Genomic DNA, 27,772 nt, shown 5'->3' on the forward strand with positions numbered 1-27,772 from the left:
CACTGCAGTCTTCTGTTGGGAAAGAAGGGAAAGGGGAAAAGTAACAAAAAAGTAGAGGGACACAGGGGGGGATTTGCAAACACACGCGCAGCAACACAACGCGTCGACGCGAGATGGGGGCGTGCGGAGCGTGGTGGTGGTGGTGGTGGTGGCAGCAGCGGAAGAAAGAGAGTGACGGACAAGCTGTGCTGTGCTGGATTCGAATGCGACAGGAAACAAAACTCGGTACGTACCGCAAAACGAGAGAGTGTGGGTTTTGGTAGGGAGGCCGCTGTCTGTCCTACGTTCTGCCCGTGAGGACCTTGGTTGCTTCCAGGTCTCGTGACAGGTCAGATGACTGGAGGCCGTCTTTGGAATTTTTCCAGGACTTTTTTGCATCAAAAGGGCGCGCATTTCAGGATTCGGGGCCACTTCTTATTTGTAGGAACCCGCCAAGTCGCGCTGACCCCAGTCACTGCTCGACAGTTGACCCTCGCCAGGGCATGCGACAGGGATAAACGAGCTCTCTGCACCAATCACCGTCAATATGTGGATTTAGATGAGACAGATGCGGCATAGCACAAGAGAGAAAGTACATGACTGCTCGAGCGGCGTTTTGACCAATCACTGTGGCTCGGAGCTCTGGATTGAGAACAGCAGCACCCATGAGCCAATCATGTGCCTCCTTGGCCTTGCGTTCCTAATGGTCTGGCCGCTGGCGTGCGCCAGTGAGCCACCTGAGCTGCTGATCTGCGTTTTCGCGAATAGCTTCCATCGCAAAGTTTAGGCTTTGAGCACAGCCACCACGCTTCGTCTCAACTCTTCCTTCACGTGTGTCCGAAGCATCGTGAAGCCGCACGGGTGGGATGTAAGCCTCTAGGCTCGACGTGGATAGAGAAATGTGTAGGGAGCAACAGTGAGACCATGCAGTACCCTGTACGGATACTTGTGGCGACTGGCGAGTGTGCGTGGAGGCTGGGCCACGACAAATGACGGGCACAAAATCGGATTGCGTTCTGGACCAAGCTCTTCCACAGAAACCCAACGGGTCGATGCTGCTTTGCCCACGTGACACTCTCACTGTCGACATGACAAGTTGGCAGGCTGGCCTGAGTCATCACCGAGCCGGCGACTTCGGATATACTCCAGTCCGACTTCCGATAGAGACATCCTCTTGGAGACGACGCCCCACCTTGTACTTCTTACGTCAGCATCTCCCCGCGGGCGGTCGTGTGCGCCGAACCGAAAAAAATTGGCAATCGGCAGAAAAAAAAGTTCAGGCAGGCCGCTCATTGATGTTAGAGGAGAGCACCTCTATCACGGCTTTTTCCCACCTTTCATTTTTTTTCCCGGTCCCTTCTCACCACCACTTCCTAACCACGCCAAGATACCCCCCCAATCGCCACAATGTCGTCGAGACGAAGGTCGTCCGGCAAGTTTACGGCTCCGGTTGTCAAGCCCGCTCCCAAGGCGGCCAAGACGACAATCGACGAAAGCAGAGCCGCCGTCTCTGCGACCGACTCTTTACAAGCCGCGCTGAAGGGCAGCAACGAGGCGATTGAGATCTCCTCCGACGAGGACAGCGACGAGGATGTTTCCGACGAGGAAATGGGCGCCCCCGAGGCCGACGCCGGCGACGCAAAGGAACCCGTGAACGGCAAGGAGGATGCCACCGCCGCCGCCCAAGAACAACCCACACAACCCGAGGCCGACGCCGAGGGCGCCGAGGATGAGGAGGAAGCAGGATCGCCCACCTTTGGCGAGCTGCTACGGGGCACCATCGACGTCCCCGCCATTCTGTCGCAACAAGGAGACTCCACCAAGGCCGTCGCCTCGCAGTCATCAAGAAAGAACCTTGCCCCGCCCTCGCTATCCTCCCTGAGCACCGTCCTCACCCAGGCGCTCAAGACCGAAGACACCGACCTCCTCGAATCCTGCCTGCAAATCACCAACCTCGAGACCATCCAGCAGACGATCGAGCGCCTCGACAGCAGCCTTGCAGGCGTTCTCCTCACCAAGCTCGCCGCCCGATTCCACAGGCGGCCCGGCCGCGCAGGCAGCCTCATGATCTGGGTCAAGTGGACCCTCGTCGCCCACGGCGGCGCCCTGGCGGTCCAGCCCAAGGTCCTCGAGCGGTTAGTCTCCCTGCAGAAGGTCCTCAGCGAGCGCTCGCGCGGCCTGCCGAGCCTGCTCGCCCTCAAGGGCAAGCTGGACATGCTGGAGGCGCAGATGCAGCTCAGGAAGGGACGGCAACGCAGGCGCGGCGCCAGCCAGATCGACGACGCCGACGAGGACGACGAAGAGGAGGGCGCCATCTACGTCGAGGGCGAGGAGGACGCCGACGCGGACGCCGACATGGCCGACGGGCTCGGCTCAAGAAAGGCCCTTCTGGCCGCCGACGACGACGACGACGAAGCGGTCCCCGCCACGAACGGTTTCATCGGCGACTCGGACGATGACGATGATGATGACGAGGACGTTGCTGCGGCGGCGGATGACAGCTCAGACGAGGATGTTGTGGACGAGGACGAGGTGGACCACGATGATGTCGAGGATTCGGACGACGACGATGACAGCGACGCGGAAGCCGCGCCGCCGGCCAAGGTTCAGAAAACCGCCTCCTCGTTCGCCAAGAGGAAATAAACCAAGACGAGAGTCGCTCCTGGTGTTATGATTCATCCACTAGATGAACGGTAGGGGGAGCAGCGGGAGAGGGAGGGGGCCAGGGGTCTTTAGAACGGCATATAGACTTGGCCCGGCCGACAATTGACATAATATTGTGCAATAGGGCAAAACTTGCGTTGTATGGAGTTATCGGTCATCAAAAATCAAGAAGAGTATCTCAGAAACCCTGGAGGGGAAGGGCTTCATTCGCTCCAACTCGCACTGCCGCGCAATGTTCTGATAGTTGGTAACAGACTGACTTGAGCCGATACTTGGATAGACCTACGGATCGAATTGGCCAATGGGCGGTGTCAACATATACCGGGCTATCAAGCTCGGGTTCCAGGTCCCACCGAATCGGCTGTTGAAGGTCGAGCCGCGTCTCTCGGCCAGACATGACCGATAAGCCCCCGGCCCGCCGGCTCGCCGCGGCTCCACACTTCCGCTTTGGGGGCACGGAGGCACGAACCTCCACGTCGAGATCCACCGGTGATCCCTCTTACAACAACATCCCCGCCCAGCACGCGCAAGAAACGCCGTCTCTCTCGACCCTAGTTGATATCTCAACCAGTGAGAGCGAGGCACTATGAAGCAGCCATCGAGGACCACTACTTCCGCCGGCCGCATCCCCCGTGGGCCATGGGGTACAGGGGTAGGTAGCTATTAACCCCTCCTCCCCAAGTCCATAAAACGAGCTGCCAGCCCACACACCCGCTCCATGAGGTGACGAACGACCTCGTTTGGTTCCCGGTATCTTTGCCATATACTCCAATTGAAGGCAATTCCCAAACCCAGCATCACCTCACAGCCATGCGGTCACCTCTCACCTGGGCCGCCGCCGCCCTCCTCCCGGCCCTCGGCTCCGCCGCCTCCCTCCAACAGATCACCACCGACTTCGGCCCCAACCCAACCAACGTCTCCTTCTACCTCTACGTCCCGGACTCCCCCGCCCCGGCGGCGCCCCTCCTCGTCTTCCCGCACTGGTGCCACGGCACGGCCCAGGACGCCTTCAACTGGAAGCCCTGGCGCCCGCTCGCCGACGCCCTCGGCTTCGTCACCATCTACCCCTCCTCCCCCTGGGCCGCCGACAACTGCTGGGACGTGTCCTCGCCGCAGACCCTCGCCCACGACGCCGGCGGCGACTCGCTCGGCATCGTCAGCATGGTCCGCTGGACCCTCGACAACCACGACGTCGACCGCGACCGGGTCTTCGTCGCGGGCGTCAGCTCCGGCGCCATGATGACCAACGTCCTGCTCGGCGCGTACCCGGACGTCTTCGCCGCGGGCTCGGCGTTCGCCGGCGTGCCGTTCGGGTGCTACGCCGCCGACGGGTTCGCTGTGTGGTCCGACGACTGCGCGAGCGGCCGCATCACGCGCACGGGCGAGGAGTGGGCCGCCGTCGTCGAGGCCGCGTATCCGGGGTACGCGGGGCCGCGGCCGAAGCTGCAGGTCCTGCACGGGGACGTGGACAACGTGCTGAACGTGACCAACTTTTACGAGGAGATCAAGATGTGGACGACGGTGCTGGGCGTCGGGGCCACGCCGACGGCGGTCGTGGAGGACGACCCCGTGGCGGGGTGGACCAAGAGCGTGTATGGCAGGCGGGGGCTGTTCGAGGCTTTCCTGGCGCACGGGGTGGATCATAACATCCCCGACATGCCCGACGAGGTTGTCAGGTTCTTTGAGCTCGACTGCGTTGGCGAGGGCTGTTTCTCGCGCAAGTCGTTGCCGGTGCCGGGAGCTTGTGTCAAGAGAGGGAGCCCATGAAATCGGCTTCCATCTTCGTGGGGATAGAAGTGTAGATCCAACATCTGGCTGCATATACAAAAGCATTCTTGCCTCAAGGTTTGTAGTTGATTCAATATTTCAGTGTTTACGGGCCGTTCAGAGAACTGAGGGCATTGAATGCATGCGATTTCGATCATGTTCATGTTTGTAAGTAAATTCAACTGTACATAATGAATTGTGAAATGTCGCGGAAACCATACCGCAAGATTCACACATCTCACTTGAATTTTGATGACGGACACATACGGCTTTCCTCATTACCCTACTTGTATGTCAGACAAACCATCGGTCTTGATATACATATTGGCGACAACATCCTCGCACCTAACTATTAGAGCCAGCTCACTTCCCTTGGGCCCAATGGCCGAGAATCTCTCCACCACCAATCCCCATCACCTCTCTACTCTATTACCCCCTTCAAGGAGCTCTTCACAAGCGCATGGCGTCTCTGGGCAGCCTATTTTCTTCTAAGGAGCCGTGGGGTTGACCGACGTGGTGGTGAACTCGGCGCAGCCCTGGCCTTGCGCCGAGACAGTCACCTGCGCCTTGTTGTCGTGTCCGTTCAAACAGGCGCCGCTGATGGTGACGAGGTTGTTGCCCTGCTGGGCCACGAACTCGATGTTCTTCGAGGCGCAGTCCTCGGCGCGGAAGGCCGTGCCGTTGAACCCGACGCAGGCCTCCTTGTCGACGAGGTCCGGCCGGAATCCGCTGCTGAACGAGCGCTGGACTAGGAGCACGTTCTGGCCGTTCCTGGTCGAGGGCGTGATCTGCCTGTCGGCGGCGGTGTTGACGCACGCGGCATCGACGATCTCGCCTGAGGGAGTGTTAACAGCTCAACTCGTGTAGTTTGGGTTGGGAAGGGGGGAAAAGCTGGGTGGTGAACTTACCATTATTACGGAATGTGAGGCACTCGTTGCCGGGCACACCGCCCTGCTCCTTGAAAACGAGGGTCTCTGGGCCGCGGTTGACGGTCTGCCGCTTGGACAGGTCCTCGGTGGGCATGGCGGCCGCAGAGGAGGCGAGGGCCAGGGAGAGAGCTGCGATGAACTTCATTCTGACTGAAGGGGTTGTCAAGTTGTTCTTAAAAAAAAGGTTTGAAAGTTTAAACCACGAGTGACAATGAATTAAACAAGGACCAGCCAGAAACGAAGTGAAGGTTGTGTGGGTTGGGAATCTCGAGTTGAGCGAATGAATGGGATGATTCTGAAATCAAGAATCAAAGAGACGCGAGGCGGCTTCAGGGCACATTTAAAGCCGTTTCTCGCCCAAAGGTGATCAACTGGGGGTGCCGAAAGGGGGAATTAAGCATGATGCGACACGAGACGCCGCCTTCAAACCACACCCTTCCCGCCTGCCTGCGACCTTAAAACAGTCTACCTATACCGGCATCATACGAAGTATTAAAAGCTCAAGTGAAGGACCATTGAAAGCGGCCCCGGCCCAAACAGGAGTCCAGGAGAACAACAGACGGAGGGGTTGCCCTGTGAAAGCTGCGCTGCCGAAGTTGCCAGGCGAAGAACTCCCAAAAAGGGATGCTTTGACGCTGCCAACCTGTCTCGTGGCGCGCAGAACGTGTCGTTCCCCCCCAGTTGCCGCAACCGTTCGCTGAAACGTCTCAAGATCGGCTCGGTTACAGGGGGGGAGGGGATTTTGCGCCGCCGAGTCTGGGGGAACACCCTGCTCTAAGCGCGGTTTCATGTCTGAATCCTTATAGGGGGGCCGTCAGGAGAGCCGCATCACCCCAAAAAAGTGGCTGTCATCTTATGTGATGGCTGATTTCGGATTCTCGAGGTCTCAGAGATTGGTTGGCAGCGCGGGAGATGGTCCAGATTTTGCACATCCAACCGGCGATCCGAGACCGAGTTGAGCTGCTCTTGAGATCTGCCTGCCTGTCTCGGTTTCTGCCGAGAGCGTTACTGTCTCGGGTGGTGTTATGATCTTCAAAGCTAAAAGCTTGACGGCCTCGGTGATCTTTTAATTCAGAGAGTGCATGCCAACTCAGTCGAAGACAATATCGAATCAGATAGCAGTGGGGTTGAACTTGACTCCTTTATGAACGCGTTTAGATAATTGAAGTTTGGTTAGCAACACTGACTTGTGTTCCTCTGGCCCAAGTCGCTGTGATGACCGAGTCCAATGGGCTGAGAAGGTAATGCTCGAGGTTTCGGTTTTCTTTTTACTCTCCACCAATAGATATGCACACAATCATGAAATTACCAGTAGATCCGAATTTGAGTCGGTTGAGCTGGGACCTATGATGACAACTGCGGGCCGCTCTTCAAGCGTACATCAATATGGCACAGTGCCCCCTCCCTCGTTGGGTTCTTGTTCTCACAGTTGCAGGAGCCTACAAAGAAGATGTCGCCTATTTTACAATCAATACAGACAAGCACTGCCTCACTTTTCAAAGGAAAAACGGCGACCAAGTATGAGGCCTAGGGCAGGCTGTTATTGTTCAGTGGGACGCCGAAGAGTTAAGCATTCCGTACATCAGTCCTCATACCCCTGAAACCTGCTTAAGAGGGTGCCCAACTACCTCTTGCTTCTGCATGATGATAATATATCCATGGTTCAAGATGATCTCAAGTGCGTATTGGGGAACATCGGTTGTAATGGCGGCTGACATCCGTCACCTGTGATTAGCCAACAACAAGCAACCAGATGTCCAACCAGGGATCGGCACACTCTCAAGCATGGCTGAGTGTTGGGCCTCAATCAGGCCTAGCTAGACAGTGATGACATGTCACTGGTTGCACAACGACACCCCTTGGAGAGTCTTGGCGCGGACCATTTTGCCCGTTCACTGCGGCTCAGCATGCACCTCCATCGCAATATCTTCCAATCAGACAACACATCCCTCACAGAAAACCGAGAGAATGCCTGTGGCGTGTGCTGCGCCCCCTGTTCCCCGCGCTCGCCACGCTGGCCAGGCTGACTGCCCTCAAATATGTAAGGCGTGCTTGTCCTTTCCATCTGTAAGCACTTGCGTTTTCACTCCGTGAACCTGCCTCAATCTGTCCCACTTCGAGTGCAAGGCTCAGCGGCGCGGAACGATATCCTGATGCCAGTATGACCTCTCCTCATCTCCCACTGCGCTTGTTGTCCACATAGGCAGCCGCTTCTTGTCTTTCTGAGACCCTCCTGGGTCTCTAGGCAGAGCCTCGCGCCAACATGGAGGTTCTCTCCGGTGTATCGAGCGGTATGTTCCCTCAGATCCATTGCTTCTGGTGTGCCGTGTCCTTTCCTCTAGCCCTTCGATGATTTTGCCAGGTTTTGCCGTCGTATCATTGGCACTACAGCTTGCCGAAAAGGTCACCAAAATCCACGACTTTTGGCGCTCCGTGAGAGACGCCCCCGACGAGCTGGGATCCATCGCCGCGGAACTCGAGTTCCTCGAGAGGGTGTACATCGGCATTGCCCACAACGCACAGCGAGAAACGATCGACCCGATCCTCACGAAAGCCTTGGAAGACGGCCAGCAGGAAGTGACGCGATTCGAGGCGCTGGTCAGCCCTTTGCGCAAACGATGCGAAACCGAAAGCAGAATCAAACGAAAATGGGCTTCTCTTGTCGCGGGTGTATGGAGGAAAGAGGAAGTCGCCGAGTTTCGTAATTCAATCTCGCGTACGAAGAGTACGCTGCTCATGGCCTTGCAGGCTTCCGCTCGGTAAGACTTCTATTTGGCCTTGGATACCTGACGGCTCGGTGCCCAGTTTTGTAACCAAAGCTGACTGACGTTGGACAGACACCAATCGGTATCGGACTCTGCAAACCAGACACGTATGTTGGCCACGCTGGCAGATAACTCGACTTCTTTGGGAACGGGCCAGAGAGACATTGAGGTCGCCATTGGCGACCTGAGCCAAAAAACAGGGTTCTTGTCCTTGGAGTTGACATCCCACTTCTCTTCGCTATCAAGCCAATCTTCCGATATCAGATACATCAAGGAGCAGCTCGCTGGCATGGAATCCCTGATCGCCCGTATGGCACGGGGGTTCCCTGAAGCTGTACGCGTCCAGCTCGTGGACGATATGAACCATGAAGTTCAAGAGTTATCGAAGGACGGACTTTTCAGCAGAAATGCTAGCTCTACAGATTCTCTTCCCTTGAGCGGGGTGAATAGATCCGATAGCAATACGCTCGAAGCATTCACACAAAGCGAAGTTGATCGAAGGGAGAATACTTCAAGCATTGCCTACCGAGCCCTATCTCGCCATCACTGCAGGAAAACAGTATTTGGAACATTCAACATCCGACTGAGGATGTCAGCGATGTATCAAAGTGCAAATCCACAAGCGGACAGAACATCATACACGATCTCGTTCCATCCAGCGCACTGGTTGATTTGGTGTGGGGTTCGATACGGAATCGAACTGTCACTGCTTCAATCCATGAGTGGGTGGACACGCAGACTAGAGCCTCTTCGCATGGTTAGCCGCGATGCCGTCGTATTCGAACTCTGTCGGGATGGTAATATCGGCGCGGTTCGCACTCTCATCGCCAAAGGAGAGGCTTCAGCGCGAGATACAGCTCCCCATGGGTTCACGCCACTTATTGTAAGAGCCAATTTTTCCACAAGTCAAATTCTGGCTCGAATTCACAAGAATCCATGCTTACACTCTGTGTCAGATGGCCGCTTACTACGGACGTTTTGAGCTGTGTGAGTATCTCATCTCAGCAGGCGCTGAGACATATGTGAATTCTGCAAGGCCAATTAGGTGCGTCAGTCTAGGCAAAGTCGCATAATATTGCTTTGGCTGACACAGATTAGTTTGCCGCTCATTTACTACTTAATCGGCGTGTCCTACCTGCGCACATGCATCGACCTCAAATTCTTTAGGCTTTTCGATGATTACTTGGAGGGTATTCTCGAGATCAACTTCCACATCGACTTCCTTATTGGCACGTTGTTTCAGTATTCGCTGAGGAGAACCACGACATTTGCAGTTTCAGACCTTTTCTGTGACTCTCTTTGCGAACTGCTTCGCCAGTATCGGGTTACATTCCGACAAATTCTACAACATTCGGATGACTCAATGCGACAATGTATCTTAAACTTCAGCGCGCGATGCTCATTTGGGGCGTTTCAAGATATCCTCAGCCTGGACGAAACCCTCATTGAGACAATGAGTGACACATCATCCATTTTGCATTTCCTGGCAGAAAGCGAGTGGGATGAGTCAGAGTTGACCGCAAGGCTCCTGTTTCTGCGCAATCGAGGTGTCGACCTTTTATCCGTCTCTGAAAAATATCATGCCCCCTTGTTGAGAGCAGTCCGCAACCCTAACTGGTTGAGGACTTGGGTTGCATCATTACGCAACTGCGGCAAGAGTTTTCAAGAGATCGTAACTGCCCAACTGTCAACTAGCACCTTTCTTCTTTCTCAAGAAGGATGGGAAAGCGAATCGTTGCATCATCTGCTGAATGTTTGCAGGGGGTTGCCGTTCATTGGGACGCATTCCAGGCTCTGTAAATTGTGCCGTTGTGTGCTTGCTAAAGGGTATCTGGATTACCAACCCTGGTGGGTTGGCATAGGGGCCGGCTTGTCGACGCAAAAATGCATCTGTCGTTTGTTGAGTCTCGTAGGAAGCCGATACCGAAACTTGTGTCCATCTCAAGAGCACGAGTGTGGTTTCGGGTCGAACAGCATCCTTCATGACGCGGTTGAGATTGAATATTTGAACATGGAAGGTGGGGCCGAGGCAGACGACGAATACCAGGACACAAATGATGAGGACTGGGAAACAGAGTACGAGGATGGGCAATCAGACGATGAAGATGAATGGAAACCAGGCGAATGGATATGTTGGGAATGTTACGAACGTTGTCGAGATTCCAAGAGCGAAGTTGCGGAGGACACGGAGCTGAAGATACCGGGCTCTTTTGTTGATTGATCCAGAGACAGACCGGTAATTGCATCCTTCGCTGCATGACTCCGACGGAGAAAACGGAGGTTCAACAGTTGTGAGCTGCTAAAAACGACTTTTAAGAAGTGCAAGGATGAAAAGCCTGAGAGTTTAGTTGTAAAGAGAAATGAGGTTCATTTAACTTAGGCCGAAGATGCTGCCAGACTGGGCGGTCAATGCAGGGATTCAGTTCATGCACATGTTGCCGGTCCAATCTAATACGCCCATACGCTTACTGTAGTTGCAGGCAAGTGGCTTTCTCGTGGGGGCCGGTAGGCTGTACATCATAAAGGTTAACTCAGCAGCTGTACATCTGGCTACGCATCTGGCTACTCACAGCCGTACCTGTACTCTGCTCGCTTTCCAGACATGCCGCCAGTCTGATCTGACAAGGGCAGGGCTGGTCAGGCCAATTTGGCACAATACCTGACCCGCAGGCTGAACTTACCGCACACCATACTAGAAGCCTCGGGGTGTCGCGCAGACCGAGCCAGTGGTAGCCCTACAGGCAGGCGGCCTGCTCTGTCAGTTGGGTTCCATTACAAGGCCAACTGTAAAGACCTTACGGAGGGAAGGGACAGCGGCCACACAGCTCTGTTCCCGGGTTGCCCAATGCCACTATGAAGATTTGATGGCCAAGAGAGACATGAGAGGCGCAGGTCAAGGCCGATCGATCCTGTGGCATATTTGCCAAGTAAAAATGGACCACGAAGGTCACTTCTCATTGTATAAGTTTCTAGAGTATCCGTACTCTCGATTTTTGACTATATTCGCGGCCCTGCCCCTCCTGTCTTCCAGCGTCTCCTCGCATTCCTTTATAGCCTAAGCTCGCTTGCTAACTCCCATTCCATTCGTCAACCCCTAAAAACTAATTCCAAATGCTCTCTGGCGACCTCCTCAGATGGCTCGCCGTACTCATCCTGAGCAACAGAGTCTTCTCAGTCCCCCACCAAGACAAATGGCAAGACCTCACGATACACAAGAGAAACCACCTCCTCGCCAGACAAGACCCGCCCCCCGACACCATGGCGCCCACCCCGTACATCATCCTCGCGGACCGGGACGCCACTAGGGAACAGATTCAGAACCTTAAAAACATCCTCTCAACGGAAGCCGTCCCGGGGTCTCTGGAGGAGGTCCCCAGCAAACGCACCGGCCTGGTCGTCTTCTTCAAGGCGGCCATCACCTCCGCCCAGGCTGACGCCATCGCGAAGGTCCCCGGAGTGAGTGACTCTCCCTATCCCACTTCCACCAGTCAGCTCCCCCCCACACAACGTGATACTGAAACAGAAGCGTCCTCTATAGTTCGGCAGCGCGACCCCGGATAGCAAGCTCGAGGAAGACCAGCCTCCCTCGCCGGCCGCGCCGCCGTCGTCGTCGACGCCTAGCCAACCATCAGCCACGGGCCCGCCCGGCTCGCCGCAGACGACGCTCCCGAACCCGGCCGACATCGGCCTCCAGTCCGACGCCGCCGACGACCTCAAGATCATCTCTCAGCCCCGCGGCTCGAGCCTCAAAGACATCCCTGCGTTCGGATACGCCTCCGAGGCAGGCAAGGGAGTGACCATCTACGCGATCGACACGGGCGCCAACATTCAGCATCCGGTGTGTGTCCTGGCCTCGACACGATGAAGAAGAAATCGCCAGAAAAAAAGAAGAAGAAAAAAAGACGAATCGCTAACGGACAGAAACAGGAATGGACTGGCATGACGGGGGACAAAAGCTTTATATACGCCCCTGGCGCTGTGCAGGAAGAGACGGACTTCGCCTCCCACGGCTCCTGCGTGGCGTCTAAGTCGGCGGGTCCGGCGTACGGCACCGCCAAGGACGCCAACATGGTCATGGTCAAGCTGCCCGATGACCTGTCGTTGTCGGCCGTCTTTGCAGCCCTTGTGGAGGTCAGCAACGACGTCTATGAGAAGGGCATTGAGGGCAAGGCCGTAATCGTCATGGCCTTGGGTCATAGTGAGTCTTGCATAGTCCCCTTCCAGTAAACCCTCCCAGTTTATTAAAACAGTCCCTATCAGCCATCCCCGACCTGCAAATGTCCACCGAAACGGCTTATAGACTTCTCATCATCGCCATCATGGCCGAAGACATCGTTATCGTCACGGCGTCGGGCAACGAGGCAGTAAGCCCCCCCCTCCCCCCTAGCTCTTCAACCCATCCGAATCACGCCCCAGCTAACGATCACCAGACAGACGAATTCGATGATTTGTCGGACTACCCGGCCCTCTTCGGCGACACCACGGACATCATCGTTGTCGGCGGCGTCACGAACGACGGCTCCCGCGCCTTCTTCTCCCAGGGCACCGGCGACCAGCTGACCACCTCAGCTCCGGCCTTCATCTCCTGCGCCTCGGGTGGGTCCAGCGGCTCGAAGAGGGCCTACGGCACTTCCTTTGGTGAGCCTCTCTCTCTCTCCCTCCCTTTTCATCACTCCCCTTTCCCCCTCTCCGTCGAGACACACACACAAGAAGAAGCCAGCCTTGCTGACTGCAACGCACCAGCCGCCCCAACTGTTGCCGGCGTCGTCGCCGTCTGGCTCTCCCAGGCCGAACACCACGCCCGGCTCCAGGTCCCCGGCGAGGTCGCCGCCAAGGCGAAGGCCATGGTCAAGTCCTTCTCGTACCCGCGCGTCACGGGCGGGCCGCCCGTGATCTGGAACGGCATCGACCCGCGCCGCCGCGCCTGCAGGGGGATGGGAAACACTGCCAACAGACGGCGCCAGGACGGCGACGCGACGGACTGCGAAGAAGAGACCACCCCGACCTCGGCGGCGGCGGCGGCGGCCCCAACCGGCTCCTCCTCGACGACGTCGAGGCCCCCTCCTCCTCCCCCGCCCTTCAGACCCTCGTGGAGCGAGAACCCGCAGGGCTTCCGGCGCGTCTTTGAGCGGGACGGCGTCGCGAGCGACAACTATGACGCCACCTCGAACAGCGCGAGCGAGCGCGTCACCGGCAACATCGAGCAGTGGTGCCTGGCCAAGTGCACAGGTGAGTCCCCCCCCCCTCCCCGTCCCCCCTTAGGGATCGATCTCTTGTTACTAGAGACCCCAAGACTGACCAGGGACTTCGGAACGAACCCAGACCGGTGCGCCTCGGTCTTCCTCTACCGGGTGCTGCAGTTCAGACGAGGGGCGTATTTCAACCCCTATTACGTCTGCAACAGGTGCGTTGATGGGATACCGTGCTTGGAAAAGAAAGAAACAAAGAAAGACAGAGACAGAGACAGAGAGGGAGAGAGAGAGTCACTGACCAAAAGCCCAGGTACAACTCGGCGTGGTCGACCGACTTCGTGAAACCGAGCTCAAGCAGCATCGACTCCGGAGTCGCCTTCAAGTAAGTCGTAGATCCCCGAGCCCAAATCGAAAACACGACGGGAGCCGCGGCTGACAACGTAGCAGCAAGGTATAAGAGGGGGGGGGGGGGGGGACTAGCATCGCCCGTCATTCTTCGCCTGCACAGCCCTTCCACGATTTCACAAGAGCTAGGGCTTAAAACCAGCATCTAGTGAAGAAGCAATACATAATTCTTAATCACCCCTCTGAATCAAGGGGCGCGTGTCTTCGCATGCCCACTTCCATCCCCGTGATGTTTTCGTTGGAGCAAACAAACAAACCGGCATCCGTGGCCGTTGGCTGGTATCGGTAAACGGAGCAAACTCGCAAACAGGGCCGAGACATCATCTTTCCAGAAGTCAACAATGCGGATCACGTACACCAACCAGGTGTAGTCGCTTCTTTGATTCAAACGGCAAGGGCCCTGATACACCCGCCCCGGACGCCCGTCTGGTATATATGCAATGGTCCAATGGTCCGTTGATGTCGCCCCCCTGAACCGGAATGTGGTGTGAGCTTTTGTCCTCAAAGCTCGAAATGTTCCAATGCCGGCAAGGCCGCCAGCGCCCGTCGGGACTCTATAATATTTTTGATCGTCTGTCCAAAACGCCAGCTATAATGCCGCGCTCGAAAGCAAACTCCCTCTTCCCCCCCCTCTCCTTCACGACTCCGTCTCCATCTCAAGGTCTGGATCGACCTCGGTCCCCAGGTCCCTGTCTTCGAGGAAGCGCCTCCCGACGAGCTCGTCCGGGAGGTACTCCTGCCGCACCCTCCCGCCCCGGTAGTTGGGCGGGTACTTGTACTCGGCGCCGTACCCCATCTCGCGCATCAGCCGCGTCGGCGCGTTCCTCAGGTGCAGTGGCACGGGCAACGCCGCGACGCCGGGCTCACGGAGGGCCGCGTAGGCGTTATTCAACCCGCGATACGCGCGCGTGCTCTTGGGCGCCAGGCTGAGCGCGACAGCACAGTGGGCCAGCGGGATGCGGGCCTCGGGCATGCCGATCTGCTGCGCGGCCGTATACGCGGCCGTGGCGAGCGGCAACAGCGAGTTGTCGGCGAGGCCGACGTCCTCCGAGGCGATGACGACCATGCGCCGCGCGACGAACAGCGGGTCCTCGCCCGACTGCAGCATGCGCGCGAGGTAGTACAGCGCGGCGTCCGGGTCGGAGCCGCGCACGGCCTTGTGGAAGGCCGAGATGGTGTCGTAGTGCTGGTCGCCGGCGCGGTCGTAGACGAGCGTCTTCGTCAGGGCCGCCTTGAGGTCCTCCTTGGTGAGGCCCTGCCTCGTCGAGAGCGACAGGGCGAGCTCGAGCAGGTTCAGCGCCGTGCGGGCGTCGCCGTCGGAGAAGGCGGCAAGGTAGGTGACGAGCTCGGCGTCGATGAGCGGGCTGCCCGGGTAGTTCTTGGCGCGGGCCTCCTCGTCGATGGCGCGCAGCAGGATCCGCGCGACGTCCTCGGCCGACAGCTTGGACAGCGTGAAGGTGCGGCAGCGCGACAGCAGGGCGGCCTGGACGCGGAAGCTCGGATTCTCGGTGGTGGCGCCAATCAGGGTGATGGTGCCGGCCTCGACGGGCTTGAGGAAGACGTCCTGCTGGGCCTTGGAGAAGCGGTGGATCTCGTCGCAGAAGATGATGGTCTTGCGGCCCGTCAGGGCGGACTCGTTGGCGGCGTCGGCGAACAGCTTTTTACACTCGGCGACGCCGGACGAGGTGGCGTTCATCTCGATGAAGCGCGAGCCGACGGTCTGGGCGATGCAGCGGGCAATGGTGGTCTTGCCGGTGCCGGAGCCGCCCCAGAGGATCATGGAGGGCACGCGGTCCGACTCGATGAGGGAGCGCAGCACGCCGTGAGGGCCGACGAGGTCTTGGCCGCAGACGTCGTCGAGGGTGGTGGGACGCATGCGCTCGGCCAGCGGTGCGGCGCGGGCCGTCTTTGTGCGCTTGGCGACGGGGCCGGTCTCTGGGGGTGGCCGTCGGGAGGCATCACTGTCCGTGTCGGTCACAGCTGCGGCGGCGGCGGCGGTTTCGAAGGGGGAGGGGGCGGCACCAGGGCCGTCGTCGTAGCTTCGTTTCACGCCGGCAGTCGGACGGGTCGTGGTGGTGGTGGCGGCGGCGGTGCTGTTGTTGTTGGCGGGAGTGGTGAGGACTTTGGTCGGAGGGGCATGGCGCTTCGCGGCGGGGGTCTGGAAGAAGGAGGATGCGGGACGTTTGGCCTGGGATGAAGACGCGGTCGAGCTGGCGCCGTTGGTCTGGGAGGGTATTGGAGGGGAGGATGTGCGTTCGGGGTTGAAGATGTGGTTCAAGCAGCCCGAGTCGATGTGGGAGTTGATCAGCGTCTCCTTGACGGGCTTATTGCAGATGGGACAGTCGACGGCTGCCATTGTGAGGGTGCTGTTGGATCGTGGCGCATGAGCGAGTGTCGGAGCCAGTACTGGCGGGTCTTTGGAGAGATTCTTCAGGTATTGCCGGTGGGATCGTCGTCCTTGTCGTCGCAGTGATGTTTCGGGAGCAATTCGGTGGTTGATCGCGAGGTTCGAGGGTGAATTTCGAGGGTTGATCCGGGGGGGTGGACGACGCGCCTGGGAATCAATTTTTGGGTGCAGTGACGCGCCCACCCGTCGTCACTTGTCAATTGGCAATCGAGTTGAGCTCTTGAAATTACAGTGGAGAACCGGTACCTGTTGCTCCGCACCAGCCGACAATACCTGCCAGCCACTGCCGGACTCGTGCTGTTTACCTAAGGTAAGTAAGTACCTGGAAACTTGTACTTCGTTCAGGTACCGACCGAGTCGTCACAGCTCTCGGGTGAGTTCCCGGAGGAGCGTCGGGACGGGGGGGAATGGGGACGCAGGTTCAAAACAGGGTCCGGCAGCTCGGGTTCGGAAATACACTGTGTGCCACCCTTCCATCCAGCCGTCGTCATGGGATGAACTGGATGTGCTGAGTGAGTCGAATTGTCGAGTCACTAGGTAGGTATGTAGTACTGGCTGGCATGGAAGACTTGACAATTGCCAACAACTCAATTGATTCACGCCCGGCTGCTGGAACCGGGTCTTATCGTAGGTATCATTACTCCTAAAATGAAAACGCCTCCCAATGCCCTTCTGTCTTTCTGTCTCTTCTCGTTCATTCCCTCTGTTCCCGATTTGCTTACTCGAGGTTGAGCATGATGATGATGATGGTATGATGATGTACAATAACGGCCTCGGCATCACGAGATGCCAGACCCCGCCTGCCGTCTCGTCCTCTCTATGTGAGCGGACGGCGTTCGTAAATGATGCACGCGTATACCGATGCCATGGAGCCGGTCATCAGGCTCTCTGTCGGTTCGTCCACCCTTTCCATTGAACCAACTACGTCTCATACCATGAAAGACTCGCCGCAGCCGCATTCCTCCTCTGTTAAAACGTCAGCAAGCCCAACCCTTACAAAAAAAAGAGGAAGTGGGAATAGGAAGAAGAAGAAATAGACTCACTGATGTTGGGGTTCTTGAAGACGAACCGCTGGCTCAGCTTGTCCTCGACCCAGTCCATCTCGCTGCCGATGATGCTGAACAGCGCCTTGCTGTCGATCAGCACCTTGACGCCGTCCTGCACCACCTCCTCGTCGAAGCTGCCGGGCTTGTCGACGTACTCGAGGTGGTACGCCAGGCCCGAGCACCCGCGGTTCCGCACGCCGATCTTGATCAGCTTCGGCTCCGGCTGGTCCAGCAGCGCGCGCAGCTGCTCCACCGCCGACGGCGACAGCTTCATCGCCGCCTTGCGCGCTCGGAGCTTGCGCTGCGGTCGCGCCGCCGGCTTGGTCGCCTGTGCTGCCGGCGATGCCGATGACGTCGTCGGGGCGGCGGTGGCCTGCGTCGTTGCTGTGGAAGTGTTTGCTGTTGTTGACGTCGTCGTTGTCGTCGAGGACTGCGCGGCAGACGGAGAGCTCGGTGTCGGGGACTGGTGGGAGGACGCCATCTGCGAGGAAATCTTGGGCGGTCTCGTCTCGTTGACCTTCGGCAGCGGACCCGGCGACGCGATCGGGCTCTCGGGGATGATGCCGTCGCCCCGTGCCGGGGGAGGCGTGTTGTTGTTGGTGTAAAGAGGGTACGACTGGAACGACGGGCTGCCGTAGGCGCGGCGAGCGGAAGCGCACTGCAGAGCTGTGCAGGAACGGCGGAACGCCACCCTGCTGAGTATCCTTGGGGCATTCATCGTGGGCTGTAATGTGTGCGTGTTTGTATGTTTGTGTGTGTGTTTGCCGCTTGAATCCGTGTGCTCAGTGTTGCGTCTGTGGTGTAGAATCAGACAAAGGGAGGTGTGTTGTGGGTTGAGGAAGTTGAAGGATCGCCTGACGGTGACGAAAGAATTAACAGGTGGGATTAAGAATTGACGGGTCCGAGGTTTTTCGGGATGGGGGATGGGGGAGGGATTGGCGATGAATAATAGGAACGGGTGGTGTGTGGCTGGCCTCGGAGCAAAAGAAAGGCAGCAAGAAGCTGGGGCCAACTTTGGGGGGGGGGGGGGGGGGGGTCATTTGACAGTCTCTGGGCCCGTGGCGCGGCTATGACATGGTAAGTGGCCCCCATCTAACCGGGTGATATTCAGCCAATCAGATGCTGCTAATTTGTCAACGGCAAACATCCATGACAAAGCAGCCTTTGCGGTCCGTCCGCCCGTCCACCTTTCTGCTGCCTCAGCAATGAGGCTTGTTCAGTTGCTGATGACATAACACAAAAGGCACCTCGAGCGAGACTCGAGAGCCGCATGAAGCATTGTTCATGTGCTTGCTTCAACTGCCTTATGCTCAAGCCGAATTCACCAACTTGTTTCCCCTAGTGGATCGAAAGAACTAGAGTTGTTTCGAGCCAAGGGGTTGCTTTCCCCTTGCTCGGGTGAAGTCCAAGTCACGCAGCTCAAGCAGCCCAAGCATCGCAAGCAGCGCAACACCTGGCATCAACACAAGCCATCATCAGCACATGGCACCAACCCAGCTCAGCACCAGTGTGGAAAACGACCACCCCAAGGATCAAGACCACTCGTGAAACTTCATCTCGGGTGTCATTGGCATCGTACAAGGCTAATCTTCCACTACCTCTCCACCATGCCTCTCACGTCCCCGACGGCCGCCCTCGCCATCTTCTTCAGCAGCGTCCGCTCGTCCGCCTCGCGGTACCGGTCCCACGTGTCGAGGCCCTCCTTGGCCTGGATGCTCAGCGTCTCGTACCCCTGCTTGATCACCTCCGTCACCTGCACGCTCGTCAGGTTCCCCTTCCTGCCCCCGCTCCGCCCGCCCTCCGCCAGCAGCTCCTTGTAGTGCGTGCTCACGCTGATGAGCGTGTCGATCGAGTTGCTCGGCCGCCTCCCGAGACCGTAGCCCTCCTTGAACGTGGCCAGCCCGTCGCCCGCCTCCACCACCTTGTAGAAGAGGTCGTCGTACGCCGCCGGCGACGGCAGGAACCCCTCGCCCGCCGACAGCGACAGCGCCACTAGGTTGACGACGTTGTCCAGCAGCAGGTCGATCTGCGGCAGGTCCTTGACGTCCGCGACGTACGTCGTCAGGAACTTGATGAGGTTCAGCAGCGCCCGGAAGAGGTCCGCCCAGTGATACGCGAGCCGCGTGCGCGATCGCGAGAGGTACGAGACGATGCGCAGCAGGATCCCCACGCACAGCGTGTACAGCCCGACGTCGAGCCTGCGCCGGAGGTTGTGCGTGATGCCGTCCACCATCGTGTCCAGCACCGCCGCCGCCAGGATCCGCTCCCCGCGCACCAGCGGCAGGAACGGCTGTCGCTGGCGGCACAGGCGCACGTGCGCCTTGGACTCCTCGCTGCATATCCGCTTGCAGAGTACGGGGTCCTCGATCAGCAGCCGGAAGACCATGAGGTTGAGGTGCGAGTAGTGCGTCGTGCGCTCCGAGAGGTGGGCGTGTTGGAGCAGGTAGGACGTGAGCGACGTGAAGGCCGCCAGGGGTTGTTGTTCGCCCTTTTCGGCCGGGAGGGTGGCGAGGTTGAAGCAGAAGAGCTTGTTGGCGTGCGTGAAGTCGTATGTCGCCAGCAGCACAGCTGCCTCCTCGCCGGGTCTGTGTCCCAAGTCAGTCAGTCAGCCAGTCAGTCTTCCGGGGACCGTGGCACGCCGTTCCCCCAAAGGACGTCGTGCGCCGCCGTCACTTACAGCTTCGTAAACATGTGCTTCATCGTCTCGGCATCGTAGACGGCCTTCTTCTCCGGCCTCGGCCCCCTGGCCACGACGCCGAGCCCAATCATGTGCAGCGTGCCGTTCAGCGTCCACCCTTCGGGCAGGTCGTCCTGCACCTCAACGTATTGTGTAGTCAGGCTCTGGCACGTCTCGCCGACGCACCGTATGATCTTCTTAATTGTCGCCTCGTTGACGAAGTCGTTCAGCCGCATCTGGTAGGGGTTCTGGAACTCAAACTTGTTGTAGTTGGCCAGGAGGCCGAGGAGGGTCGAAGGGCCGAGGATGCGCTCCGTCGTGTCGGCGTCTTGGATGAACTGCGTGCGGTCGGTGTTAGTAAAAGTGACATCTCGGCGGGGTGGGTAGCTAGAAAGGGATAAGGATTGGTCGGTCGGCTGGCCTGCTTACCTTCATCACCGAGGGGAAGAGATCCCGCTGGATAAAGTACGTCAAGAGACTCGTCTGGTAAGCGCCCGCCGTCACGGCCAGCACGACCTCGATGGCCTTTTGCCGCAAGTCCACTGCCGCAAGTCAGCAACCGTTCCTCCCACTTCCTCCCTCGCCCCTTTCCAATTGCTTCGTATCGTTTCACAGGGCTGGCTTACGGCTCTTTCCACCGCGGATGATCTGGTCCAAGGCGCCCACGAAGTCGGTGAAGATGGTGTCGACGTAATCAATGCCGGCCAGGACGTTGATGATGTCGGAGCTGGGATGCGCATACTTCTTGGAGAGCGCCGAGCAGAGGAACACGCTGAGGGTCTACGGATGGTCACCCACGCACAATGTCAGTCGAAGGGCTCAGCGGCCTCGTTCTCGCCAATTGGGAAAGGGGGGCATCAAAAAGACTACTACTACTACTTACGTCGAGCGCGTGAAGGTCGGCGACACCCTGCCCGTTTTTAACAGCCGCCACGGCGCGCGCGAACAGCTCCCTCGTGTGCTCCTCGAGCGCAAGCATGTCGGCGGGCCCGAGGCCGTCGAGGATCCGCCTCAGGGCCGCGCGGTCGGGCCGGAGGAGGAAGAACTCGCGCCAGAAGCCCTCGGAGCGTTCGGAATCGTCGTCGGCATCCTGGAGGGACGGCGCGCGGGGGTGTCAGCAGAATTTTGGGAAGGGGGGCGTTCATATTTCGTCCTGGCTTCCGCACCTTGAACAGCGACTCGTAGAGCTGGACGATCTTGGGCTGGAACACCTCGGGCGGAGGCTGACGGGTCAGCGGTGACGCCTCCATTCCCGGGTGGTAACTGGGATTTGCTGTAGGTCGGCGCGACTGCTGTTGGGGAGTTTTTTTTCTTTCCTCTCAAGCCAAAAAGACGGCACGAGGGCGCAGATGTTGGCCCAGCGAGGAGGTGGTTACTTGGGACTTGGCTTGGAAGCTGACCTTTAGACTTTGGCCGGTCCGAGCAGCAACTTGCAAGGACACGCCGGAGCTGAGAGATGCGAGATGCGCTGCGATACGCGCGTTGCGATAAGGGAAGGGGATAAAAAAAAGATAAGGGGGCGGCAGCTCAGGGAAATGACATACTGTGCCATCGATTCGTGAGCACTGTCTCTGATCAACCAAATGAATCACCGGAAAATACCGTGCTCTGATTACTATACACTGTCCTGTACATATACAAAGATCGGGACACTTGTCCAGGGCCACTTGTCCATCCCCCCCATGCCATGTTTCATGCACGGCGGTAGCGGTAGGGCTGACGGGAGCCTCCCAGATTGCAGTGCCGTCGATCCAAATGCCGGGACCCAGCTTCATGCTGTTCGATACCCATGTGGGCCACGGCTCATGTCGTGTGTTCTCAGTTGAGAGGCATCCCTCCAAGCAACATTGTGTGTGTGCGTGTGTGTGTGTGTGTGAGTGTGTTGTTTGTGCCCTGCTCGTCGCGGTGGTTGCGTCAGTGTCAAAACGTCAGCCAGATGATGGGAATAGGAATAGGAGACGATGAATTGAGCGGACACACACACACACACACCTGCGTCTTCAACCATCCCACCGACGGTCCTCCCAAGACGCGTGAGATCGGAGTCTGGTAAGTGAGACCCCAAACCAAACACTGTGCATGTTGCAGCGGCAGCGCGACGGTGTAAGTGAGAACGAGGTCGATTCCATGATGCGTTCATCTACCTTGGCCGCAGCCAGATATGTACCCGGTCCGTTCTCCATGAATGACTCCAGATTATTTATCAACGGGCCCAGTTCAAAGCAAACATACAAAACATATAAAACACATAAGGGACTTTCGTTCCTGCATGGGGATAGCAGATATCTATCTATACTTGGACCAAACCCATGTAGCCGGCCATTCATGTCGTCGACTCTTCTCCTACTTTCTCCCACTGTCACCTCACTCGCTCAACGGATATAAGTTCCAACAGTGCAAACCTTGATGCAGTCATCATTGATTTATTATATATTTGATCGGTAGACGATGCTGTATCCAACCCTGCTGTCATCTATCCCCTCTCTTCTGCCCAAATGCTTACACCGCGCGCTGTGCCTCGCATCCATATCCCACTCCCAGGGGTAAAAAAATAAAATAAAAAGGACAAAAGAAAGAGGTATCCAACGCCCATCGCAATGCCATAGTGTATATATGTTGTGCCATAGTAGTTTTTGCTTGTGTACAGAAACACCCAAGCCGCGCCACACCAAGAGTAATTATGTGATTGTTGAGTTAGTTGTCCATGGGTGTGACCTCTCATCCGTCCTAGTACGCAACGATGTCGACGTCCAGTCCGGTAGATAGCGTCTAGTACATGACGCTCTGCCTCCAGCGCTCGATGTTCTGCATCTGCCCGTTATGCCCGGGCTGCATCTGCATCGGCTGCATCTGCATCGGCGCCATGCCCTGTTGCATTCCCATGCCGCCGCTCATCGGCTGCATCTGCATTGGCATGCCGTAGGCGTTCATGTTGTTCATGCCACCCATGCCGCCCATGCCGCCGGCGGTGTAACCCCCGTAGCCGTTCATGGGCGTCTGCGCCATCTGCCCGACCCCGGCGTGCCCGCCATACGCCGGCTGCTGCTGGTAGTGCTGCATCGGTTGCTGGAGCGGCCCGCCGTAGCTGCTGAAAGCCATGCTGGATCGGTTCCATCCGCCGGGGCCCATGTTGGCGCCGAGGCCGTTGTGGGCCGGCGGCGCCTGATGGACGTTGCCCCCGGTGCCGTCGTTGAAGGCGCCGTTCATGTAGCCGCCGGTCCGTTGTACGTTGGGTCCGGTGAGGGTCGTGGGCATCTGTGCCCGAATGGCGGCCATCTTGGCCTCCTGTTCCCTGACCTTGCGCTGCTCCTGCTCGATGCGGCGCCGCTCTTCCAGGGCGGGGTTGTTGTGAATTATGGGGTGCGAGCCGAGGACGTCGGCCATGCTGTGCTTCTTGCGCAACAGGGGTGCTTCCGGCTCGATGGGACCGCCGCCCAGCATCATCTCCCGTTCGCGGGCCTCGCGCTCGGCCTGCAGTCTCTTCCTGCGCTGGCCGAGAGTTTCCTCTGTCTCCTCGGGCTGGGTCTCCTTTTCCTTACCCTTGTCCTCGGGTTTGTCGGCATCGCCGAACTGGGCGAGCATCTCGGCCGAGAAGGCCTTGCTCACGGGGCGAGCGCTGGGGAGGTTGTTGTGCCTAGCCTCGTCCTTGGTCTTGAGGCGCCGCATACGCTCGGCGAGGGTCTCGCCCTCGACCGCTTCGTCGTCGTCCGACTCCTCCTGGGGCCTCATGCGCTCGGTGGAGGGCATCTGGTGCAGGCGAAGCTGGCTCAGTCCGGCGTTCAGGGTGTAGTTGCTGCTCTGTTTGCCCAGCGTCTTTGGCGGTTCGTGTCCGTGCAGACGCGCTCGGCGGGCACTCAGGGGCTCGTTCTCCTCCAGGTCGCGGCGCTCCATCAGACCTAGAGGGCGGTTCCTCTCGGCGATGGTGGGCTGGCTCGCGTAGAGGACGCCGAGCGGCACGTCGTCTTCGTCGGAGCTGCCCTCCTCCTCCTTGACCCCGTCTTCCCAGGCGAGGGCGACCTTCTTCTTTTCGCGATGCCTCTTCTGCGTCTCGGCGACGGCATCGAGCTCTATGAGGGTGGCGTGCATGCCGTTCTGGCCAACGTTGCGGTTCGGGTTCTGCGTCCGCATCCTCGCGTGGTACTTGCGCAACTGCAGCTCGGCGAGCAGGGTAGTGGGAGGCCCGTCGAGAACGCCGGCGAATTCGTCCTCCACCTGTTCCTCTTCGTCGCCCGAGCTCTCGCCTTCGGCTTTGTCTGCCCTCGCACCGTCGACGTGGTCGGACAGGGCCTGGTTTTCTTCCCTGCTGCCGGCCATCGAGTTCTTCCGGGAACCGTCGTTGGAGCCTTTGCCGAAAGGCGTGAGTCCGCCCTTCTTCTTCTGCGAGGCGGCCCTGACGTGCTCTTCGGGCAGCAGGATGGCGGTCGCGGTCGACTTGCGGTTCTTCTTCTTGTCGGGGCCGTACACCTCGGAGCCCAGCTTGCCGGCGAAGGCGTGGTCTGTGAAGGCACTGACGGGGGCGTTGGCGGAAGCGTCGAGGATGCTATCGAGCGTGGCCATGGCGGAGCCTTCCTTCATCTCGATCTTGGGTGTTGTCGAGGGCAGTTCGAAAAAGGCGCTCGCACGCAGTTGAGGTGGCAGCTGCGAGGCCCTTGGCATCTTGGACTTGCGGCGTTGCTGGGTCGGAGGCTGCGACATGTCCTCGGATTGCGCTGGCCCACCGCCCACCGCCAGCACCGGGTCGCCCTGCTCCGACGGCACATGCGAGTCGGCGGCAACGGGCGGCTCCTTCAGTGGTGCTTCTCCCGAAGGCTGGTCGTTGGCGTAGTCGCCGAACGAGGTCATTCCGTGGCCGGCGAGCGGGTCGGGAAGCCACATCTTGGACTCGCGCACGGGGGGGGCTTCGGGATCCTGCGGCAGGTACTCGGCCTTGCCAAACCCGGGGTGGCCCATGGCCTGCAGCACCTTGGAGTGGCGCGCGTTGCGAACTTCCGTCTTGGGCTTCTTGGACAGCTTGGGCGGCAGGTTGAGCATGGCCGGCACGCGAGCGGGGTAGCAGAGCATCTCCTGGCCGGTGAGCGGGTCAAAGTACGACTGCGGCCTGCCCCTGTCGGCCCTGTTCGTGGGCGGCATGCGTGGTGCCGGCGGCGGCTGGTACTGGGGCTCGGGCATGGGCATCGTCGCCTGTGACATGGGCATGGGCATTGGCATGGGCATTTCGTGGTACTCGCCGTCGCCATGGTCGCGGAGGGAGGGTTCGTAGCCGCGCTCGAGATCTTCCGGCTGGCAGTGCACGCCGTCAAAGTCGCCAAAGGCGTTGGCGTGGTCAAAGGTCGAGGTAGAACGGGGCGAGGGCGGCCTGTCGTCGGGGTCTCGCGCAGCGTTGGGGTTGGCATTGGCATTGGCATTGTCACCGCCAAAGTCCAGGCCGAGGCCCGAAGACTGGCGGTCCATGTCGCCGAACATGTCGTGGTAGCTACCGGGGTTCTCTTCGTAATGGGTATTGGGCCGGCGGATGGTAGCGTCGTCGTCGGCGGTGACGGGGATGGGAGCATGGTCGGCTTCGTCGAGCACGCGACCAGTCAGGGCGACGGGCTCCGACTCGGCGATCTCAGCCAGCGAAGGCTTGCCGGAGCGGACGCTCCTCGTGGAGCCCTTGCCGGGGCCGTGGCGAGACATGATGGCGTCGACGTCGATTTCGGGACGGCCGCTCGAGTTCTTGGAGCCGGAGCGCAAACGGCCGGTCATGGAGTGATTGGGCGACATGACGTAGCCGCTCGGGGAGTATCCGCCGAGACGGGCGGCGTTGTTGAGCTCGACGATGGAGGCGACGGGAGGGATGACTCGCAGGGGGCCAGGCTGAGCCGAGGGTTCCTCAATCGGGGACTGGGAGGCGGCGACGCTGGCGGCCAGGATGGAGGAGCGGCGGGAGTCAGAACGTTTCAGTTCCCCATGCAGGTCGCGGATGGCGTCCTCGATGGAGCTGGTCATGGACAGGCGCTCGGCCGACTTCTCGAGGGCGGCCACGTTGCCGATGTAGGCGCCGGAGCGGCAGTTGAGGTCGGGGACGGGGTGCTTGAGGGTGAATTGGGAGTCGGAGGTGGTGCGAACGATGGGTTTGGCAACGGGCCTGACGAGATGTGCGCCCGACGAGGAGTGGTGATGGTGGTGTTGTGATTGTTGTTGCTGTTGTTGCTGCTGCTGCAGGCTGTCCTGGATCTGGGAGATGAGGCTGCTTGTGGATCGCAGCGAGGATGTCGAGATTTGGCGGGTAAAGGCAGCCGGGGCGGAGAAGACGGTGGAGGGCGAGGAGGTTGAGGCGGCCGGGCTCGTGATGGCGGACGCAGAGCTCGTATTAGGGGGGCCGGAGGCGATATTACTACTATTCGTGTCCGAGATGTTTTTCGTACGCAGGGCCAAGGGGGCGGCGGCGACAGGAGCAGATGCCAGGGACGACGGGCCCGACTGGAACGGGTGCGATTGGAACGCAGTGGTGGTGGTAGTGGTGGTGGATCGGGGGGACGTGCTGGCGGCGGCGGTGGTGGTGGTTGTACCGCTGCTGGCGCTGGCGCTGGCGCCGGTGGGTGCTTGGGCGTTCGTGTTGCTGTTGGTAGCGGTGGTGCTGGGGGTGCTGGTGCTGGCCTGTGTCCGGTCCTGGGTGTGAGTGGCCGGGGGGGCCGGGGGGGCCGGGGCGCTATCCCTTTCCTTATCGTTATCCGGCAGCGACAGCGACAGCGACAGCGGCAGCGGCAGCGGCAGGGCCCTGATGGAGGCGACCTTATCGTTATCGGGGGGCGTCCCGATCATCATCTGCAGCGGATCGAGCGACAGCGGCGTCGACCCAGCACGACGCTGGCGCGGGTTCCTACGCGAGATTGCCCGTGGGTCGTCGTCTTCCTGACCTTGCCATTGCTCTCCCTCTCCCTGCGGATCCTGCTGCTGCTGCTGCTGCTGATGGTGCTGATGCTCCTCCCTGGCTGCATTCCAGTCCATCAACTCAGTGCCGCATTCGATGTTCCCGCTGCTGCTGCTGCTGCTGCTGCCGGTTCGATTGGCCGCGTGCGACGCTGCCGCTTCTATTTCCGTCGCCGTGTCGCGTGCACCCGAGACATTTGCTTCCTCATCCGCCGCCGCCGTCCTCGTCCTTGTCGCTGCTGCTGAAGATGTCGCTGATGCATGTGGTGATCGCATGGCCGCAGACGTCGCAGGCAATGATGATGCCTCCTCGTTGGCTCTTGTGCTCCGTCTCAAGTCTTCGTCTTCGTGGCCTGCTTGCACAGCATACGATGCTAATGATGACGGCGCCATTCCAGAGGTTTGTGTCGTCGACTGCTGCTGCTGCTGCTGCTGCTGCTGCTGCTGCTTGTAGGGGCTCGGGCTGCCCGTCTTGTCCCCTGCTTTGCTACTACTGTCGAACCCTCGATCGGAAAACAGGTCGCTGTCCATGGACAAGGGCGTGAGGCTCGTCTCGGCGAGGGACAAAAAGTTTGCGGGGCTGGGCGTCGCGGTGGCCGAGACGGAGGGCAGCGACGACGACGAGGCGACGTCTTTTGTGTCGTTGTTGTATGCGTCGTAGTCGTCGTCGTCGAGGAGCACGCCTCGGGTCGCCCTCGTCCTTTTCGCCGCCGTCATTGGCCCCGTTCCTGCATCGCTGTAGTCCGACCCTGACCCTGACCTCGTGGACGACGTCGAGGACCTGCGTAACGACGTGTATGCCGTGGCCGCCATGTTTCGCTGCGCCGGGTTGGCTGGCTGGTTTGCTTGCTTGCTTGCTTGCTTGTCGCAGCGCGCAGGTCAAGCGGCCGGGATCTCTCCAAGAGATGGGACGGTGGGCGAAGCAAAGGGGGGTGTGGGAGGCCGATTCTCGGTGTTATTGAATAGTAACGCAAGGAGCTTTGGGACCAAGCGATATTATCTACCCGAATTTGCTCTTACTGTCAAAGT

The 27,772-nt window shown here is 59.1% G+C and overlaps 10 protein-coding genes across 10 annotated transcripts; 5 read left to right on the forward strand and 5 right to left on the reverse strand.

The window, feature by feature from the left end:
* Window positions 1–1,386: 1,386 nt before the first annotated feature.
* CH63R_12530 (U3 small nucleolar RNA-associated protein 5) lies at window positions 1,387–2,622 on the forward strand (the record flags this gene model as incomplete). Its single annotated transcript, XM_018307504.1, has 1 exon — window positions 1,387–2,622. The coding sequence occupies one exon, from the start codon at window positions 1,387–1,389 to the stop codon at window positions 2,620–2,622; it is 1,236 nt and encodes a 411-aa protein (XP_018151921.1).
* A 416-nt stretch (window positions 2,623–3,038) lies between these two features.
* CH63R_12531 (uncharacterized protein) lies at window positions 3,039–3,233 on the forward strand (the record flags this gene model as incomplete). The annotated part of the gene is made up of 1 exon (XM_018307505.1): window positions 3,039–3,233. One exon carries the CDS (start codon window positions 3,039–3,041, stop codon window positions 3,231–3,233), a length of 195 nt encoding a protein of 64 aa, XP_018151922.1.
* Window positions 3,234–3,453: 220 nt separating this feature from the next.
* Window positions 3,454–4,410, forward strand: CH63R_12532 (Feruloyl esterase B; the record flags this gene model as incomplete). The annotated part of the gene is made up of 1 exon (XM_018307506.1): window positions 3,454–4,410. One exon carries the CDS (start codon window positions 3,454–3,456, stop codon window positions 4,408–4,410), a length of 957 nt encoding a protein of 318 aa, XP_018151923.1.
* Window positions 4,411–4,898: 488 nt separating this feature from the next.
* Window positions 4,899–5,484, reverse strand: CH63R_12533 (uncharacterized protein; the record flags this gene model as incomplete). The annotated part of the gene is made up of 2 exons (XM_018307507.1): window positions 4,899–5,245; window positions 5,319–5,484. The coding sequence occupies 2 exons, from the start codon at window positions 5,482–5,484 to the stop codon at window positions 4,899–4,901; spliced, it is 513 nt and encodes a 170-aa protein (XP_018151924.1).
* Window positions 5,485–7,602: 2,118 nt separating this feature from the next.
* On the forward strand, window positions 7,603–10,325 carry CH63R_12534 (uncharacterized protein; the record flags this gene model as incomplete). Its single annotated transcript, XM_018307508.1, has 7 exons — window positions 7,603–7,630; window positions 7,702–8,098; window positions 8,177–8,987; window positions 9,061–9,149; window positions 9,203–9,776; window positions 9,866–9,900; window positions 10,010–10,325. 7 exons carry the CDS (start codon window positions 7,603–7,605, stop codon window positions 10,323–10,325), a joined length of 2,250 nt encoding a protein of 749 aa, XP_018151925.1.
* Window positions 10,326–11,215: 890 nt separating this feature from the next.
* CH63R_12535 (Alkaline proteinase) lies at window positions 11,216–13,682 on the forward strand (the record flags this gene model as incomplete). The annotated part of the gene is made up of 6 exons (XM_018307509.1): window positions 11,216–11,560; window positions 11,643–11,942; window positions 12,032–12,302; window positions 12,365–12,468; window positions 12,535–13,508; window positions 13,607–13,682. The coding sequence occupies 6 exons, from the start codon at window positions 11,216–11,218 to the stop codon at window positions 13,680–13,682; spliced, it is 2,070 nt and encodes a 689-aa protein (XP_018151926.1).
* Window positions 13,683–14,338: 656 nt separating this feature from the next.
* Window positions 14,339–16,057, reverse strand: CH63R_12536 (ATPase; the record flags this gene model as incomplete). Its single annotated transcript, XM_018307510.1, has 1 exon — window positions 14,339–16,057. One exon carries the CDS (start codon window positions 16,055–16,057, stop codon window positions 14,339–14,341), a length of 1,719 nt encoding a protein of 572 aa, XP_018151927.1.
* A 979-nt stretch (window positions 16,058–17,036) lies between these two features.
* CH63R_12537 (Iron-sulfur cluster assembly accessory protein) lies at window positions 17,037–17,872 on the reverse strand (the record flags this gene model as incomplete). Its single annotated transcript, XM_018307511.1, has 2 exons — window positions 17,037–17,074; window positions 17,152–17,872. The coding sequence occupies 2 exons, from the start codon at window positions 17,870–17,872 to the stop codon at window positions 17,037–17,039; spliced, it is 759 nt and encodes a 252-aa protein (XP_018151928.1).
* Window positions 17,873–18,748: 876 nt separating this feature from the next.
* CH63R_12538 (Duf1741 domain containing protein) lies at window positions 18,749–21,081 on the reverse strand (the record flags this gene model as incomplete). The annotated part of the gene is made up of 6 exons (XM_018307512.1): window positions 18,749–19,739; window positions 19,832–20,169; window positions 20,261–20,373; window positions 20,458–20,611; window positions 20,715–20,921; window positions 20,998–21,081. The coding sequence occupies 6 exons, from the start codon at window positions 21,079–21,081 to the stop codon at window positions 18,749–18,751; spliced, it is 1,887 nt and encodes a 628-aa protein (XP_018151929.1).
* Window positions 21,082–22,600: 1,519 nt separating this feature from the next.
* Window positions 22,601–27,556, reverse strand: CH63R_12539 (uncharacterized protein; the record flags this gene model as incomplete). Its single annotated transcript, XM_018307513.1, has 1 exon — window positions 22,601–27,556. The coding sequence occupies one exon, from the start codon at window positions 27,554–27,556 to the stop codon at window positions 22,601–22,603; it is 4,956 nt and encodes a 1,651-aa protein (XP_018151930.1).
* Between the last annotated feature and the right edge of the window lie 216 nt (window positions 27,557–27,772).

The sequence above is a fragment of the Colletotrichum higginsianum genome, chromosome 9 (assembly GCF_001672515.1).
Source record: "Colletotrichum higginsianum IMI 349063 chromosome 9, whole genome shotgun sequence".
Taxonomy (NCBI): Eukaryota; Fungi; Ascomycota; class Sordariomycetes; order Glomerellales; family Glomerellaceae; genus Colletotrichum; species Colletotrichum higginsianum.